The 16,067-nt window shown below is 44.6% G+C and overlaps 3 protein-coding genes across 3 annotated transcripts; 1 reads left to right on the top strand and 2 right to left on the bottom strand.

Annotated features, from left to right (window-relative positions):
- Positions 1-7,264: 7,264 nt before the first annotated feature.
- Positions 7,265-8,343, bottom strand: LOC139191534 (uncharacterized). The gene is made up of 3 exons (XM_070812418.1): positions 8,094-8,343; positions 7,512-7,850; positions 7,265-7,404 (listed from the first exon to the last, which is right to left on the bottom strand). The coding sequence occupies exons 1-3, from the start codon at positions 8,341-8,343 to the stop codon at positions 7,265-7,267; spliced, it is 729 nt and encodes a 242-aa protein (XP_070668519.1).
- A 1,143-nt stretch (positions 8,344-9,486) lies between these two features.
- On the bottom strand, positions 9,487-10,179 carry LOC139191532 (uncharacterized mitochondrial protein AtMg00310-like). The gene has a single exon (XM_070812417.1). The coding sequence runs from the start codon at positions 10,177-10,179 to the stop codon at positions 9,487-9,489; it is 693 nt and encodes a 230-aa protein (XP_070668518.1).
- A 5,357-nt stretch (positions 10,180-15,536) lies between these two features.
- On the top strand, positions 15,537-16,067 carry LOC139191531 (uncharacterized). Its single transcript, XM_070812416.1, has one exon. The coding sequence runs from the start codon at positions 15,537-15,539 to the stop codon at positions 16,065-16,067; it is 531 nt and encodes a 176-aa protein (XP_070668517.1).

The following is a 16,067-nucleotide window of genomic DNA, read 5'->3' as shown; positions in this document are numbered from 1 at the left end:
AACACGAAGGTATAAGGGACTCAGAGATGTTCCGACAGACATACCTTGGAAGTCAGTACGGCGAGTCTAGGGAAAAATCACATACTCTTGATCAAACATTCCTACTTCCAAGAAGAGATGGAGATTTACGAAAGAAAGCTCCAGTGATACATGACTCCACTCAAGACCCTCTTGTCTTACAACTCCTTAAGGAAGTAAAAAAGTTGAAGGCCGAACGACAAGCTGAGATACCTGATTGGAACCAACCTAGGCCTGGCCCTCTTACAAGAAGGATCCTTGACACCCCCTCAAAGCAAAGACAAAGCAGAAGCTTGGCTTGCAACTCTATACTGGAAATGAGGACCCGATTGAACACCTTAATCTCTTTGAGTCCACCATGGCATACCGGAGGCACACCGACGAAGAGCAATGTCTTCTCTTCCCTTCCACCCTCTCTGGCGGAGCTCTAAACTGGTATTGTCGTCTTCCACCTGAGACAGTAGACTCATTTGAGGAACTAATGAAACTATTTGTCTCTCAACACTTCTTCCAGACCGATCGTTTACATTTTGTAGATGACTTGTACACTATTCGCCAGAAGCCGGATGAGTCACTACGAGAGTATGCCGGTCGCTTCAGCCATGAGTATTCTCGCTGCGGTAGATGACAAGATCGCCCTCAAAGCCTTCACGACATGCCTACGTGATTGTTTCTTCAAGTACATGATCAATGCCAACACTTGGAAGACTTACTCTGAGGTGATGGCACAGGCTTACAACCACGCCTCTGCCGAAGTAAGGACATACTAAGAGAACCCTCATATGGTTAACCCCTATCAACAAGTGGGAAGTAGAAGTCAAGTTCTACCAAGTGAGGAGATCTTGGCCATTCAGACACCCATTGCATCATCTCCTGCCTCATTTAGCTACTCGCTAAGTCACCAAACGTATTTGTCTCTTGGTTAGAGGAAGGATTTTTACTCTCAGCAAGCCCATTACAACAAGAGGGATAAAAGTTCGTATCAAGACAATCAGGGGTGAACGTACCGTCGACTATTATGACTATGGAGCCAAGCCTCACTCCTCACTCTTTCAAAGTGGAGGACTATGTACTGAAGGAAATGCTATTATAAGAAGGCATACACATTACAAATGTTTTGACCTTCAACCGTTTGAGATCTTTTGTCACACAAGCCATTCGGTAAATGTTTAAAGAAGAGGGAATTCAGACAACTTCTTATGAGTCTTTTGCATTCCTAGCACTAGAACATTTGGTCTACGCTGACCTACCTCTATACTCCAACTCAGAGCTTCAACATGAGTACTTTGACATAAAGTATGTGATACTATGTGTTACAACCAACATGGTTCACATATCGAAAGCATGGATCCCTTCATGCATAGCAAAACATTCATAAGCATCACTCATATCAATCAACATAAACATCATACATTCCAACACATTCATACATAAACATCATACATTCCAACAAATCCATACATAAGCCAACTGTGCTTCGAAAATGTTCAACATACTTTGTGTCATTCGACACTTGCTACAATGTGTCTCGACACCTTGCCCTTATTCTCACCTACTAGGTGATGAACGAACTCACCTTCGTGCCACCAACCAGGTGATGAAATGTACAACCCGTACTCTAATATTATTTGGCAACTTGCCACTCTTATCACCAACCAGGTGAAGAAGGAACTCACATTCGTGTCACCAACTAGGTGATGAAATATGAAGAAGGAACTCATCTTCATGCCACCAACCAGGTGATGAAATGTACAACCCGTACTTTCTTTCATGCCACCAACTAGGTGATGAAATGTACAACCCGTACTATAATATCATTTGGCAACTTGCCACTCATGCCACCAACCAGGTGAAGAAGGAACTCATCTTCGTGCCACCAATTAGGTGATGAAATGTGATGAAAGGTGATGAAGGAACTCACTTTCGTACCACCAACCAAGTGATGAAAGCAATTCACCATTCATTCCACCAACTAGAAGACGAGTGGTACAACTTGTACATGTGAACTCCTAGCATTCACAAATAATCAAAAACCCTCAAGCTTTACAACTCAACTAGGGGAGCACTCATGCCTAACAAGAGTTATAGTCACCAACAAAGTCTTATTACAAGCCAACAACGACTTCAGTGCATGGTATACGAAGATCAAGCTCTTCAGCCCTCTTGCATCTGCTTCAGACATTTCTCCTCTGTAACAATGCAAACACTACAACTCGTAGAAAGCTTCACACACTCTTGATCAAGACTGTTTGAAACAAATTCAATTTATATGGTTCATCGAAACCTTCAACTACTACAAGGTGTGGCTTGCTTCACAATCTTTTGCTCAACAGTGTGGAAGCAAAATTTGTATATGTTTGTCTCTCCCACATTTTCAAATTTCTAGTATTCCCAAAACAAAAAAAAAAAGAAATTGGGAAATTCAACAAATTTCTAGTTTTACCAAAAAAAAAAAGGAAATTGGGAAATTCAACAACTTTAACAAATGAAGGGCAACTACAAATGCCAAAAGCTTCACACACTCTTGATCAAGATAGTGTGAAGTAAAATCAGTTCATGGTACCCATCAAAGCTTCACTACAAAGCTTCACCTACAAAGCTTCACCATAAAAGTTTCCCCAACAAAAGCTTCAACAAATGGAGGGCAACTACAATTCTCAAAAGCTTCACACACTCTTGATCAAGATAGTGTGAAGTAAAATCAATTCATGGTACCCAACAAAGCTTCAACCCCAAATCTTCACCTACAAAGCTTCAACATCAAAGCTTCACCTACAAAGATTCAACTCCAAAGCTTCACCTACAAAAGCTTCAACTCCAAAGCTTCACCTACAAAGCTTCAACATCAAGGCTTCACCTACAAAAGCTTCAACTCCAAAACTTCACCTACAAAAGCTTCAACTCCAAAGCTTCACCTACAAAAGCTTCAACACCAAAACTTCACCTACAAAAGCTTCAACACCAAAACTTCACCTACAAAAGCTTCAACACCAAAACTTCACCTACAAAAGCTTCACCTACAAAGCTTCAACGCCAAAGCTTCACCTACAAAACTTCAAAGCTTCAACGCCAAAGCTTCACCTACAAAGCTTCAACATCAAACCTTCACCTAAAAAACTTCAAAAAAAAAAAAGATATATATATATATTTTCGAAAATTCAAAAAAAAAAATCAAAAATTCGAAAATTCGAACAAAAACAAAATTTCGAAAATTCAAAAAAAAATAAAAATAAAAAGGAGAGCTTAGGCCTCCCCTTCTTTAGACCTAACAACTTTCATAACAAATGTACATGAAAGATGAGTTTTGAGCTACCACTTAGAAAGGAAAATGGTGAAGTTTTGTTACTTCGGAAACTTGGCTACTAGCAAGACACCTCCTTCGTCAACTCCCTCGACCAGAGACTTGGGGGACTCCTACCATATGCTACTACACCTCGGTACTTGGAAGTTTCACGACTACTCAGTGACTTGGATTTTTCAAGTTTCTAACCGAGAAGTTTTCCTCACTCGGGAAATTAAGGGAGCATTACTTCAACCTACATGCTTCACTCACAAAGCTTCAACATACAAGCTTCAATAAAAGAAAAAATGCCAAGAACTTAGTGAAGAAGGCCTTGGTGTATTTAACACAATACGTTGAAATGAAGCAAAGCTTATGTATTGATATCTCCGATAAGTTACAAATATGTACATATACATGAATCAAAATAAACAAACAAGATGGAGTCTTCACAAAAGTTGCTCAGGAGAAGTCTCAGCAGTCGGCAGAGCCCCAGAAAGAGGAGACACCGGAAGGTGATCATTCAGAGCCTCAGTACTGGGCATAACCCCAGAAGTAGGAGGCACCGAAGGTTGATCATTTGGAGCTTCATTATGCGGTACAGCCCCAGAAGATGAAGGCAATAAATGTCTTTGGAACAAACCTACAAACCTCTGATGATCAAGTAAAATCTGACCATCAGATTCCTGCAGCTGGTCAAGCTTCCTCTTCATGTTTGTAGCATAGTCATGTGCGAGCCTGTGCAACTGTTTATTCTTATGCTTGAGCTATCTGATCTCCTGTTTGAGACTTATCACTTCAGTCGCCAATGATTCAACTTGGCGGGTTCGAGCAAATAGGCGTTGGGCCATATTAGACATAAAACCTGCACACTGAACACTGAGAGCAAAGAATCCTTAACAGCCAACTCATCAGATCGTTTGGAAAGTAGTCTGTTATCTTTAGGAGTGAGAAGGTTCATAGCCACCACCGCAGCAGTCATATCATTCTTCATCACAGAGTCTCTAACGGTAAGAAGACCAGTAGGGGATAAGAAGGATAGGCGCCATATGTTGTCTTGAATAGGCATGGCTGCCTCTTCACCAAAGTTCAAGTCAAACGACGGTCGGATGGGCCATACATTTTCAGAAATGATGAAGGAGAAATAAGGTCCAATAAATATCTGAAGTACAAAAATAAGGGAAAAATTCCTACAAGCAATAACTCGCTGAACGTACTTCTTGCACAGAATTGGTGCCCCTATAAAAGAAAAGGGCAACAAGGCCGTTGGTTCAAAAATCGAAGAGGCACCACTCTCCGGATTTTGAGAAGCGGATTTTCCTGAATAAAATCTGTCGACAATCTCCACATGCAACATTAACTCATCGGGTACCCCAAATAACTTTGCCAAATATCTCTGACAAAGTTTAGACACATAAAATTTGAAGGTCTAGCTACTTTACTATTACCACAAGGGTAAAGGAACAACATCATTGCTTGATAACTGGAAAATCCCTATGTGTGTCAACCTTCGTGCTTCATGGTAAGGCAGACTGGCAAAAATGCCCAACCTTTACTCACATCGGAGAAAACACTCCCAACAGGATTACTTGCTCAAAAATCGAAGAGGCACCGCTTTCCGAATCTCGAGAGCCAGACCCCCAACATGATTACTTGCTCAAAAATCGAAGAGGCACCGCTCTTCAAATATCGAAAGCTAGACTCCTAATAGGATTGCTTGTTCAAAAATCGAAGAGGCAACACTCTCCGAATTTCGAGAGCCATATCTTCAACATATCTTCTTTCCAAAAAACCGAAGAGGCACCATTTTCAGAGTTTTGAGAGCCAGATTTCCTTGGATAAAGCTTGTCTGCAATCTTCACACGCAAAATCAGCTATCCGCACGCAACATCAGCTCTCCGGACACCACGAACCACTTTTTCAAAGTGCTATGACAAAGTTAAAACACGTGAAGCTTGCAGCTCACACTACATTGCTATGATCAAGAAGGGTAAAGGAATAACATTACTACTTGTTAGGGAAACTCCTATATATGGTGACCTCCATCCTCCACGGACAGTCAGGACCTGCAAAAATGCTCAACCCTTCCTCATATCTGAGAGGGCATTCCCAACGAAGTCTCTTGAAATACTCAGCTTTCTTTCCCCTGATAATACCTCTGCAAACAAGCCACACCAGAGCAAAAATATCTCATATCATCAGGGTTAAAAGCAAGAGTATCCCATATCATGCTTTTTCCCTGTCTTTTCCTTCGCCCTTGTTCTTACCTGCAAGACAAGGAAAAAGAGAGCAATCAGTCAGCACTTGGAATTAAGCTTCTAGTCAGGAACTGACTGCCTAGAACCCCTTGCCTGATTACTTACCTGGCATTGCTCTCGAGTACTCATCTTCAACATCTTGTGCTTCTAGAGAAGATAGCATATCTGCTTGAGGAACATATAAGGCAAGTGAGAATGATACAAGGAAGCATGTTGAGACAAGCGCAACAGAACATGTGCCGATTTATCTATTACTTTGTCAACATCAAAAGTATCCCATATCATCAAGGTCGAACGCACTCTTGATTTGACCCTCAAATTCTTGAGTCGGCCTTATACTCTGGAGGAAACCAGAAAACCCTTCAACCCAGTTCAAGAATAAGCCTATGGAAAGTTACTTCTTCAAAAGAAAAAGTATCTCATATCATCTCTTCTCGATGACCTTTTCTTTGTCCTTGTTGATGTCTACAGAACAAGGAGAAGGAGAACAATCAGCCGGAACACGAGATCAAACTTTCGATCTGAGACTGACTATTTGGAACTCTGATTGTTTACTTTGTCTGTCACCTCTTTTGGCAGATCTCCTCGCTCAGAGACTTGGGGGACTCCTACTATAGGGTTTGTATCGTGCTTGACCAAGCCCGAAACTACAAGTAAGCTTCAAGTGAAATTGATACATTACCTTATGTATCTCCATCGATTAAAGATACCACCCTTAGATGAAGGAAAAGTACTTCCAGAGAAGACGCCACATCTACCTATGAGACAGATAAGGCAAGTGAAAATGATACCACACTTCGGTACTTAGAAGTTTCATGATTACTCAGCAGCTTGGATCTTGCAAGTCCCCAACCGAGGAGCTTCCCTCACTTGGGAACTTAGGGGAGCACTGTTTGTACCATACTTGACCAATCCTGAAACTACCAAGCACCGATCAACATTATACCGTCAAGGACCCAGAAGAGTTTTCCTCCAACTAGGAGGCCAATCACAGCATAACACGTGTCAACACCAAGAGGCCAATCACAGGGCGACACGTGTCAACATCAAAGGCCAATCACAGCATGACACGTGTCAAGGCCAGAACAAAACTAGAAACTCTCTTCTATAAAAGGAGATCATTCTCCCACAATAATCCCTAATGTCATTTGTACTAAATCATTCACTAATACTCACTAAAGGAAAGCTTGAACCTATGTACTTGTGTAAACCCTTCACAATTAATGAGAACTCATCTACTCCGTGGACATAGCCAATCTGGGTGAACCACGTACATCTTGTGTTTGCTTCCCTGTCTCTATCCATTTACATACTTATCCACACTAGTGATCGGAAAAATCTAGCGAAGCTCACAAACTTGACACTTTCTGTTGTACCAAAGTCTTCACTGATTTTGTGCATCAACACAAATGTCCCAACCTTTTATGCCAAATCCGAGAGCAATGTGTGACACTTGCTCTTAGTGCAAATTGATTTGCAGGCATCATTGTCAAAGGAAAACACCTGTTACTTGTCATCTGCACTCTAACCACTAGATTACCAAGTGACCAACTATAAAAAATGTTCACTACATTTCCTCCAAACACTAAGTAATAGCCATGTTCAATCACTGAGAAGATTCTCCTTGAGTCCAGGAACAAGCATCATTTCTTGTATGTGTCTTCTTCCCAATTTGGTCTCTATTACCAAGGTTCCCTTTTCCAGCTACCTAAACAATTTCTCCATTCCCCATCTTCACTTTAGAATTCAAATTTCTCTGGATATTGACTAATAACCTTTCATCACCAATCATGCGATTACTGCAACCACTGTCAATATACCAAGAATTGTTCACTTTCACATCAGTCACTGCATTGCAGACATAGAATAAGGATCTTGTTTCTCCCATTTGCCTTGCATAATTAACCTTCTGCACTACTTTATTCTCATGGCACAACCTGTGCACTTTGGTTTACCTTCGTACCAACACTTCCCATAGTGAAACCTGTCACACCATTTGCAATCTCCCTGAGTGTTATTTTGCTTCTGAGTATAATTAGGCACGTGATCCCAATTTCTCTGAGCATTGTTTTGTCTATGAACAAAGTTAGGCTTATGATCCCAACCTTTCCCTCTCGGTTTCCAATTCCTGTGAAATTTTTTATTTCCAAAGAATCCACCACTTCCGGAACCCTTAGTTGCCACATTTAAACTTGTAGATGCTCTCTCAATGGAAGTTTTAGCATGTAAATCAAGCCTTTGCTCAAACCCCTTAAGTGAAGCAACAACTTCTTGGACCTCAAGGGTTTCGATATCTTTAGAGTGCTCAATTACATAACAGATTGCATCATATGTTTTTGGAAGACTAATTAGTCATTTTTGCACAATTCTTTCCCTAGATTGTGCTTTTCCATAACTCCTCATTTGGTTAATGATATCAAATAATCTAGTGAGATACACAAATAAAGACTCATTATCCTTCATACGAATATATTCAAAATCTCTACGTAACCCTTGCAATTTTACACTTCTTACTTGTTTATCTCCTTGGAATTCACCCTTCAAGACATCCCAAGCTCCTTTGGACGTTTCTTCATTCATGATTCTGGGGAAGATCTCGTCCGAGACAACTTCCTGGATTATTCCAAGCGCTCGAGCATCTTTCATTAAGATCTCACTGTATGACACCTCCTTCGTCGTCTCCTTCTTCGTTTCATCGACTGCAGTCTTCTTATCCTTTGAATCTGGAGGTTCAAACCCATTTTCAACCAACTCCCAGAGCTCATACGATTTCAGTATAGTCGTCATGCGAATCCTCCAAAATTCGTAATTTTCTCATAGAAAATGGTAGAAAAATGAAGAAAGAATTTCAGAGAGAGGATGATGTAATATATTTATGATTTTTCACATAGAAAACATGTGTGTGTTTGTTACCATTATACATGGAAAGGAATGGAGATCATTCACTCACCAAATCAAGATACAATCTCAACCTTTAATTGCTATCACCTTATGAGATGATACCACATGTCTTAATCTATCACTTAAGCTAGATACAAGTGAGTGCTGCCACATGGACTATGATCCAAGGGTCTACATTGAAACTGAAAACAACTATTAAAATAAACATTTGAATTATTTCTTTGGCTCCAAGTTTCGGCTGAAGAGGTTACACACCAACAAGATTTTCATTATTCCTTCATTCACATGCTCTATTTGCTCAATACCGAAGGCGTAAACACCTTTTCAGAGATGGAAAACAGAGCACCACCCAAGAACAAGCCCTAAAAAAGTTGTAGGGCCAAGGAGCTGGAGTTCGGGTCTGCCAAGAAAGTTGTTGAGGCGGCCAAGAAGAAGATTGCTCAACTGCAACTGAAGACTGAACGTCTAGGGAAAAAACTAAGCAAAGTCACCTCTAGCAAGCTCCAAACCACCATAGAGTTGGGCGCATCCAAAGATGCCACCTAGGCTCTGAGGGCGGAAAACGAGTGCTTGTAGAAGGCTTTGCACAATTCTTTTATCCTTTATCGTTGTTTGGGATGTGTGGTAAAGCATGGATAACTTTTAGTCATGACAGTGATAGTTGGTTTAACTTTCTAAGTAATTAATGGTCGGGGAAATATGTATGTGTAAGCTTTTAGTGTAGCCGGGACCAATCTAGATAACTTTGTTTTTCAACAAACTTCTTTATTTATTTATTTTTTTTAACAAAAAAAAGGGACAAACTCTCCGTGCAGGAGTACATCTCTTCCATCCTCGAACGTTATAAGAGGTGCCACATTCCCACACAAGAAGTCCCGATTGAATCATAACTGGTCAAAAGCCTGGGGAAAAATCACGTTCCCCGAGCTAACTTTGTCAATGAAGATATGAGTAACCTCGTAATTGGCTATCTCGACTGAGATGACCAGGGGGTCGTTATGGGCCCATAAAACTCTGAATCTATCTTCTTCATTGAACACAGGCTCTATTGACAGCCTTCCCATACCCCGATCGAACCGAGTAAACCCCATTCGCGTTGTAATGCCACACCATCCGGTCCCGGCACCCAGTCTTGCTTAAGGGGATGCTTAAGATCGGTCTCACATCGTCCCGGTGAAAGCTTGCCAAAATCAGTTCACTTTTCCAAGAGCTGGACCCTGAATCAATTAACTCACTTACCAAAGTAGCTTGCAAGTTTACTAAAGGCATAACTCTAAAAGTAGAGGGCCTAGGAAACCACGGGTCCTCCCTAATGTTGATGCAGGCCCCGTCCCCTACCCGCCACCGCAGGCCTTGTAGGAGCACCTTTTGGGCATCAAAAATGCCCTTCCAACCCCACGACGTGTTCCTACCCTTTCCCGCCTCAGTAAAACTCTTCCCAGGATAGTATTTTTCCTTCAGAACAATAGCGAGCAAAGACCCCGGATTCTGGATCAGCCGCCACCTAATCTTGGCGAGGAACGCCAGATTAAAACACTGGATATCCCTAAAGCCCAGCCCGCCGACTCGTTTTTGCTTCATTAACCGCTCCCATGAGATCCAGTGGACCCCCTTTCTCTGCTCGCTCCCTCTCCACCAGAAATTCCGGATAGCTTTCTCCAGGTCTCTACATACCCCAATGGGTAGTTTAAAACAGCTCATGGCATAGTTTGGCATCGCCATGGCCACTGCCTTGACAAAGACTTCCTTTCCTGCTTGAGATAGAAGTTGCTCAGCCCAACCCGCTAGCCGAGATTCAAGTCTGTCCCGCACCTCTTAAAAAACCACTCTTTTAGAGTGGCCAAAATCAGATTACAGCCCAAGATACCTACCAAACCCAGTCTTGCATTGGATTCCCATGGTCCGGCCAATCTTTCTCCTTACCCTGTTTGAGGTTTTCTAGCCGAAGAAAATCGAGCTTTTGGACAGATTAACAGCTTAGCCCGAGCCACAGGCGTATGTCCGTAACACCTCCACGATGCCTCTCGCCTCCTCCACACTTGCATGATCGAATAACACCAAGTCATCCGTAAAAAACAGATGCGAGATCGGGGTCCCATTAGCCGACACACAGAACCCGTGGAGGGCACCCCGCTCCATCCCTCTCCTAATGAGCATAGAAAGACCTTCCGTACAGAGCAGGAAGAGATAGGGAGATAGGGGGTCTCCTTGTCGCAGCCCTCGCTCCGGCAGGACAAGCCCAATCGAGTTCCCGTTTACTAGGATGCTGAAAGAGGCAGTGGAAATACACTCCTTAATCCAGTTGCAAAACAAGGGAGCGAACCCCAGTTTCGCCATCATGGATAAGAGGAACACCCACTCCACGCGGTCGTACGCCTTAGCCATGTCGAGCTTAATAGCCATGCCAGTCTGATCACCTTTTTTTTTATAAAGCAGTGAGTGTAGGAGCTCGTGCACCACCAAAATGTTGTCCTGAATTTGTTTCCCTGCCACAAAGGCAGATTGGTTGCCACAAATCACCTTTGGCATCACCATCTTTAGCCGGTTAGTGAGAACCTTGGCAATGACTTTGTAGATTACATTGCATAATGCAATAGGCCGGTATTGCGTCATGTTCTTCGGGCACTTAACCTTAGGAATAAGCACAAGGTTAGTATGATTCAGTTTCCTTAGAATAGTACCAGAATGCCAGAAGGCTTTGACTATCTGGATCACATCCTTGCCCACTGTATCCCAATGATCCTGGTAAAAGCATCCAGAGTACCCGTCCGGACCCGGGGCCCTAATTGGAGGGATTTGGAAGATAGCCATTTTGATTTCCTCCTCAGACACCGCTGCCGTTAAGGGAAGGTTGTCCGCAGCAGACACACATGGTGCCAGGCATTCCCCAAGCTTATTGATTTGCCCAGGCCTGCTCGACTTAAATAACTCCATGAAATAAGAGGTAGCAATTGAGGAGATCGCTGCTTCGTCCTCCTGCCACACTCCATTCACGTCCTCCAATCCCTTGATTTGGTTGAACCTCCTTCTTTTGAGAGTTTGGGCATGGAAGAACTTAGAATTTTTATCACCTTCCTTTAACCATTGGGCACGCGACTTCACCCTCCAGTAAGATTCTTCGTTTCGATGAGCGGCCCTGAGCTCACTTTCCTTCATCTTAACCACATCCGAGGCAAAATCGGTAGACATATAAGCTGCTCTAATCTCCTCTTTCAACTGCTCGATAACTTTCTTTGAGTTCCTTCCTCTCCCCCGATACCATTCCTTAAGCCTGTGCCTTAGGGCTTTCAGTTTTTCACAAAAGCGAAAGGCGTGTGACCCCCATGTTTATCTCTTCATTCCTCTACCACCAGTTGCCGGCATTCCTCCATATTGCTCCATCGTGCATCATAAGAGAATTTCCTTCCCCTCCATGCTTTCACTTTCTTCGTGGACAAAAATAGCAAAGCATGATCCGACCCTTCCAGAACCACGTGCCTGATTGTGTTCCCAGGGTAAAGGTCCTGCCAACCCATTGTAGCCAAACCCCTGTCCAGGCGCTGCTGAATAGGCTTCGCCGCTTAGTTGTTCCGCCACGTAAACGGATAGCCAACAAAACCCAGGTCCATGAGCTCATTTTGAGCCACAAACTCTCCAAAGTCTCGCATACTAGACGTCGGTCTGTAGTTGCCCCCTCTTTCTCATCATTACACAGAATGTCATTAAAATCCCCGATGAGGAGAGTCATTCCCCTATTGTTCCCAAGCCGCCTCCTCAAATACCCACATTGATCCCGCCGTTTTTTCTCATCAGTACTAGCATAGATAGCAAACAAATACCAGTGACACTTCTTGTGCTCATCCCAAATTTTAACTTCAATAACAAAGTCCTCAGACTTTACCAGAGTAACCTGGGAAGCATCCCGCCAGAATACACAGAGGCCTCCCCCAATGTTTTTGGGTTCCACAACGTGCATGTACTCCAAATCCAAACGTTTCTTGAGATACCCATACCGACTACTTTTATTCTTGGTTTCCAGCAAAACCACAATGTCAGGGGTGTGGAGCCGATTCTGCTCCAGCAGATTGTCAACTGTCAGGTCACCCCCGATACCCTGACAGTTCCAAGTGAGTAGCCTCATTTGGACTTGGGAGACCCCTCACGGCTAGTCTCCTCCGCCTCAACATATGACTCCCTACTTAGCTTAGATCTTTTAGGTTCCACACAGGGATTAACCTCATCATACTCCACCTCTCTGACACTTCTCTTTTTGCCTTTATTCTCGTTCATCACGGCTTCAATGATAGCTTCCAGCTCAAAAGGATCATCATCCGTAGCCAAATCACACCCACTCACGCACCCCCGATCTTCACTAGCTTTCCTCCGACTAACACTCACATTGTCCCCATCCTCACCAACGCCAGGCACAAGGTTAAGATCAAAGGTAGAGCCTCCATTCAGAGTCATACTGACCGTATCCACCCGTCCCTCCTGCTCGTAATGGTCGTTGAGTACCACGTGTTTCGCTCCCGCTGCCACCGCACCCCCCGGCCCAATTAAGCCTGCATCGAAAGCCAGTTCTCTCGCAGACGTCGCCTCATCTTCAACTAGCCGTTGACGTCAGATTTTTCCAGCAAGCACGTTGTCTCTGTGTCCCATTTTGTTAGACGACCACCTGGGCTTGCTTGGCGATGTAGCAGTGTCAATAACTTCCTCCTCCAACGGCGCGGTGCACTCACTGCCGCTCTGAGATCTGCTAGCAAATTCCTAGGGTTGACATCCCATTCCTGACGCCGTCGAGGACCGCCCGGAGCGTCTACCACCACCCAGTTTATCGTTCCACTGCTCCGATCCACTCCGTCCACCATTTGACCCAGAGGATGCCCTGTTCCTAGGTCCAGCTCCCAGTGGATTGCCTCTCAGGTCCGGCACAGCATCTAACCCACGGAACGCAAATGCCTCATTCCTCGTCTTGGTGCCATCCTCTGGATCTGTTCTTTCATCCAGCGTTTCCTTGCAAATCCTAGTAGGGTGTCCGAGCTTTCCACAGATGAGACAGTAGTTAGGAAGCGATTCATATTTGAAATCAATCCAGATCTTGCCATCGTCGGGAAAGGTCACAAAGGTCCCTCTCATTATGGGTTCGCGAACATTGAAGCCAATTTTCACCCGAAGGAATCGTCCAATGCAGTCTCGGCTCCCAGTTTTGTCCACCGATCGAACCTCACCCATCAAACTACCTATTGTTTCAGCTACCGCTTGGGTCATACTGAGCACCGGGACGTTATGCAGCTGGACCCAGAACATTCCCAGAAAGAGGGGGGTCCATCGGTTCAGCCCATTCTCCGTTCGATCCGCCACCAATACAAGGTCATTTTTAAACATCCAAGGCAGGTCAGCCTCAACCACCCGTTGCAGATCCCTTTTCCCCGCAAAGCGAGCGAGGAATCTCCGATCTCCCTAATCGAGACCCCCTCACGTCAACGCAGAGAGACATAAATCGGTCAACAAACACATCTCCTTTCACCGCCTTAGCAGTGAGAACTTCTGCAATCAGGGTGTACTGAAACCCTAATAGAGCACATTCGATATCCTTTCTCTCAATACACACACCTCCTTGTTCTTTCTCAGACAGGATGAGGTTGGTCCCAAATCGTGTCCCCAACTCCTTTAGGTCCTCCTTCGGACTTCCCCCAGCCATGGCCAGTCAAAAGAGCCGCACCCCACTCACCCCCAATGGCCACCACCACGAGCGCCAACCACAGGTACCTTTTCTACTTTCAGATCTCCACCAGATCCAGATCTCCTCACCTGGGCAGGCCGCCCACGAGCCGCTAGAGGAGCTACTTCGCTCACAGTTTCCCCAACTAATCGCGACAGCCGAGCTAAGTCCCCGGATTCGCAACCAGAGCTTCAAGAAAGACGGGCTAGCTGGTCAGATCTCGGACGACGCTTCGATTACAGGACGCGCTCGTCGGCGGAGCACCGCACTCCTCCTTTCGAGGCACTACTACTGTTTCCGTCTCCAGCTGTTTGGAGTTGTTCATTTGTTGCTTTTACTGTTTTCTTTTCGTCTCGCCAAGATTAGGTGGCGGCTGATCCAGAATCCGGGGTCTTTGCTCGCTATTGTTCTGAAGGAAAAATACTATCCTGGGAAGAGTTTTACTGAGGCGAGAAAGGGTAGGAACACGTCGTGGGGTTGGAAGGGCATTTTTGATGCCCGAAAGGTGCTCCTACAAGGCCTGCGGTGGCGGGTAGGGGACGGGGCCTGCATCAACATTAGGGAGGACCCGTGGTTTCCTAGGCCCTCTACTTTTAGAGTTATGCCTTTAGTAAACTTGCAAGCTACTTTGGTAAGTGAGTTAATTGATTCAGGGTCCAGCTCTTGGAAAAGTGAACTGATTTTGGCAAGCTTTCACCGGGACGATGTGGGACCGATCTTAAGCATCCCCTTAAGCAAGACTGGGTGCCGGGACCGGATGGTGTGGCATTACAACGCGAATGGGGTTTACTCGGTTCGATCGGGGTATGGAGTGACTATGAACCTTATGGAAAATGGTGCTTTGGGGAAGAAAGGCCGAAGGTCTACTAGCGACAAGCCAAAAAATTGCTATGCTTGGAACCTGATCTGGAAGTTGAAGGTACCTAACAAAATCAAAATTTTTATCTGGCGATGTTGTAACAACGCTCTGGCTGTTCGACGTAACCTGAAGCGGAGACATATGAGAGTGGACAATGTCTGTGGAGTTTGTGGTGCTATGGATGAGTCGGAAACTCATCTATTCTTCTGATGTCACCTTAGCCATCTGTTCTGGTTCTCCTCTTCGCTTCAGTTGAATTCCTTTAAACTGGCAGGAGCAGACTTCCTATCTAGCTGGGAGTTGTTCTGGACTCGGGTCAAAGGGAGGGACAACGCGGAGGAGATCATGCAGGAGTTTGCCTTTGGATTATGGAGACTGTGGAAAAACAGAAATGAGGTGGTTTTTAATGGGGTGTACCGGCAGCCCTTGGAGCTTTTGAAGGCCTGGAGCAGGAACATCTCTGAATTCAGAGACGCTACGCTCAGTGAGACTGCGGGCAAACAGCCTCGGTGTTGACCGATGATCGCTTCTTTGGACCGAGGGGTTTGTAGATGGGAGAAGCCGGCGTTCGGGGTCCTCAAGGTCAACATTGACGCCTCGTGGTGCAAGACCACCCTTCGCACGGGGGTGGGCTGGGTCTGCCGCGACTTTGCTGGATTACTTCATGGTGCAGGGGGATCAGAAGTTGAGCTGTGTCACTCCGCGGCTGCTGGGGAAGCTGCTGCAATTAGGACCGCCCTCATGGCTTGCATTGACTACGGGTATGATAATGTTGTTATTGAATCTGATGCCAAAGTGATTATTCAGATGATTAGGCATGAACTGGATCATGATTTCAGTCTTGAATGTATTCTTGGTGATATTGAGGTTCTAGCGCGTAGGTTGAGGTCAGTTTCGTTCTCTTGCGTGCCTAGGGAGAGCAATGTTGCTGCTCACTCGGTTGCTAAGTTTGTTTTCAAGGAGGGTCGTGAATTTGGGTGGGATTGTATTAGGCCTGAATTTTTGTTTAATATCCTAGCCCAGGATGTAAACCTTTCTATTCGTATCTAA

This window comes from Malus domestica, chromosome 14 (assembly GCF_042453785.1).
Source record: "Malus domestica chromosome 14, GDT2T_hap1".
Lineage (NCBI taxonomy): Eukaryota > Viridiplantae > Streptophyta > Magnoliopsida > Rosales > Rosaceae > Malus > Malus domestica.
This window is presented reverse-complemented; position numbering and strand designations above follow the sequence as displayed.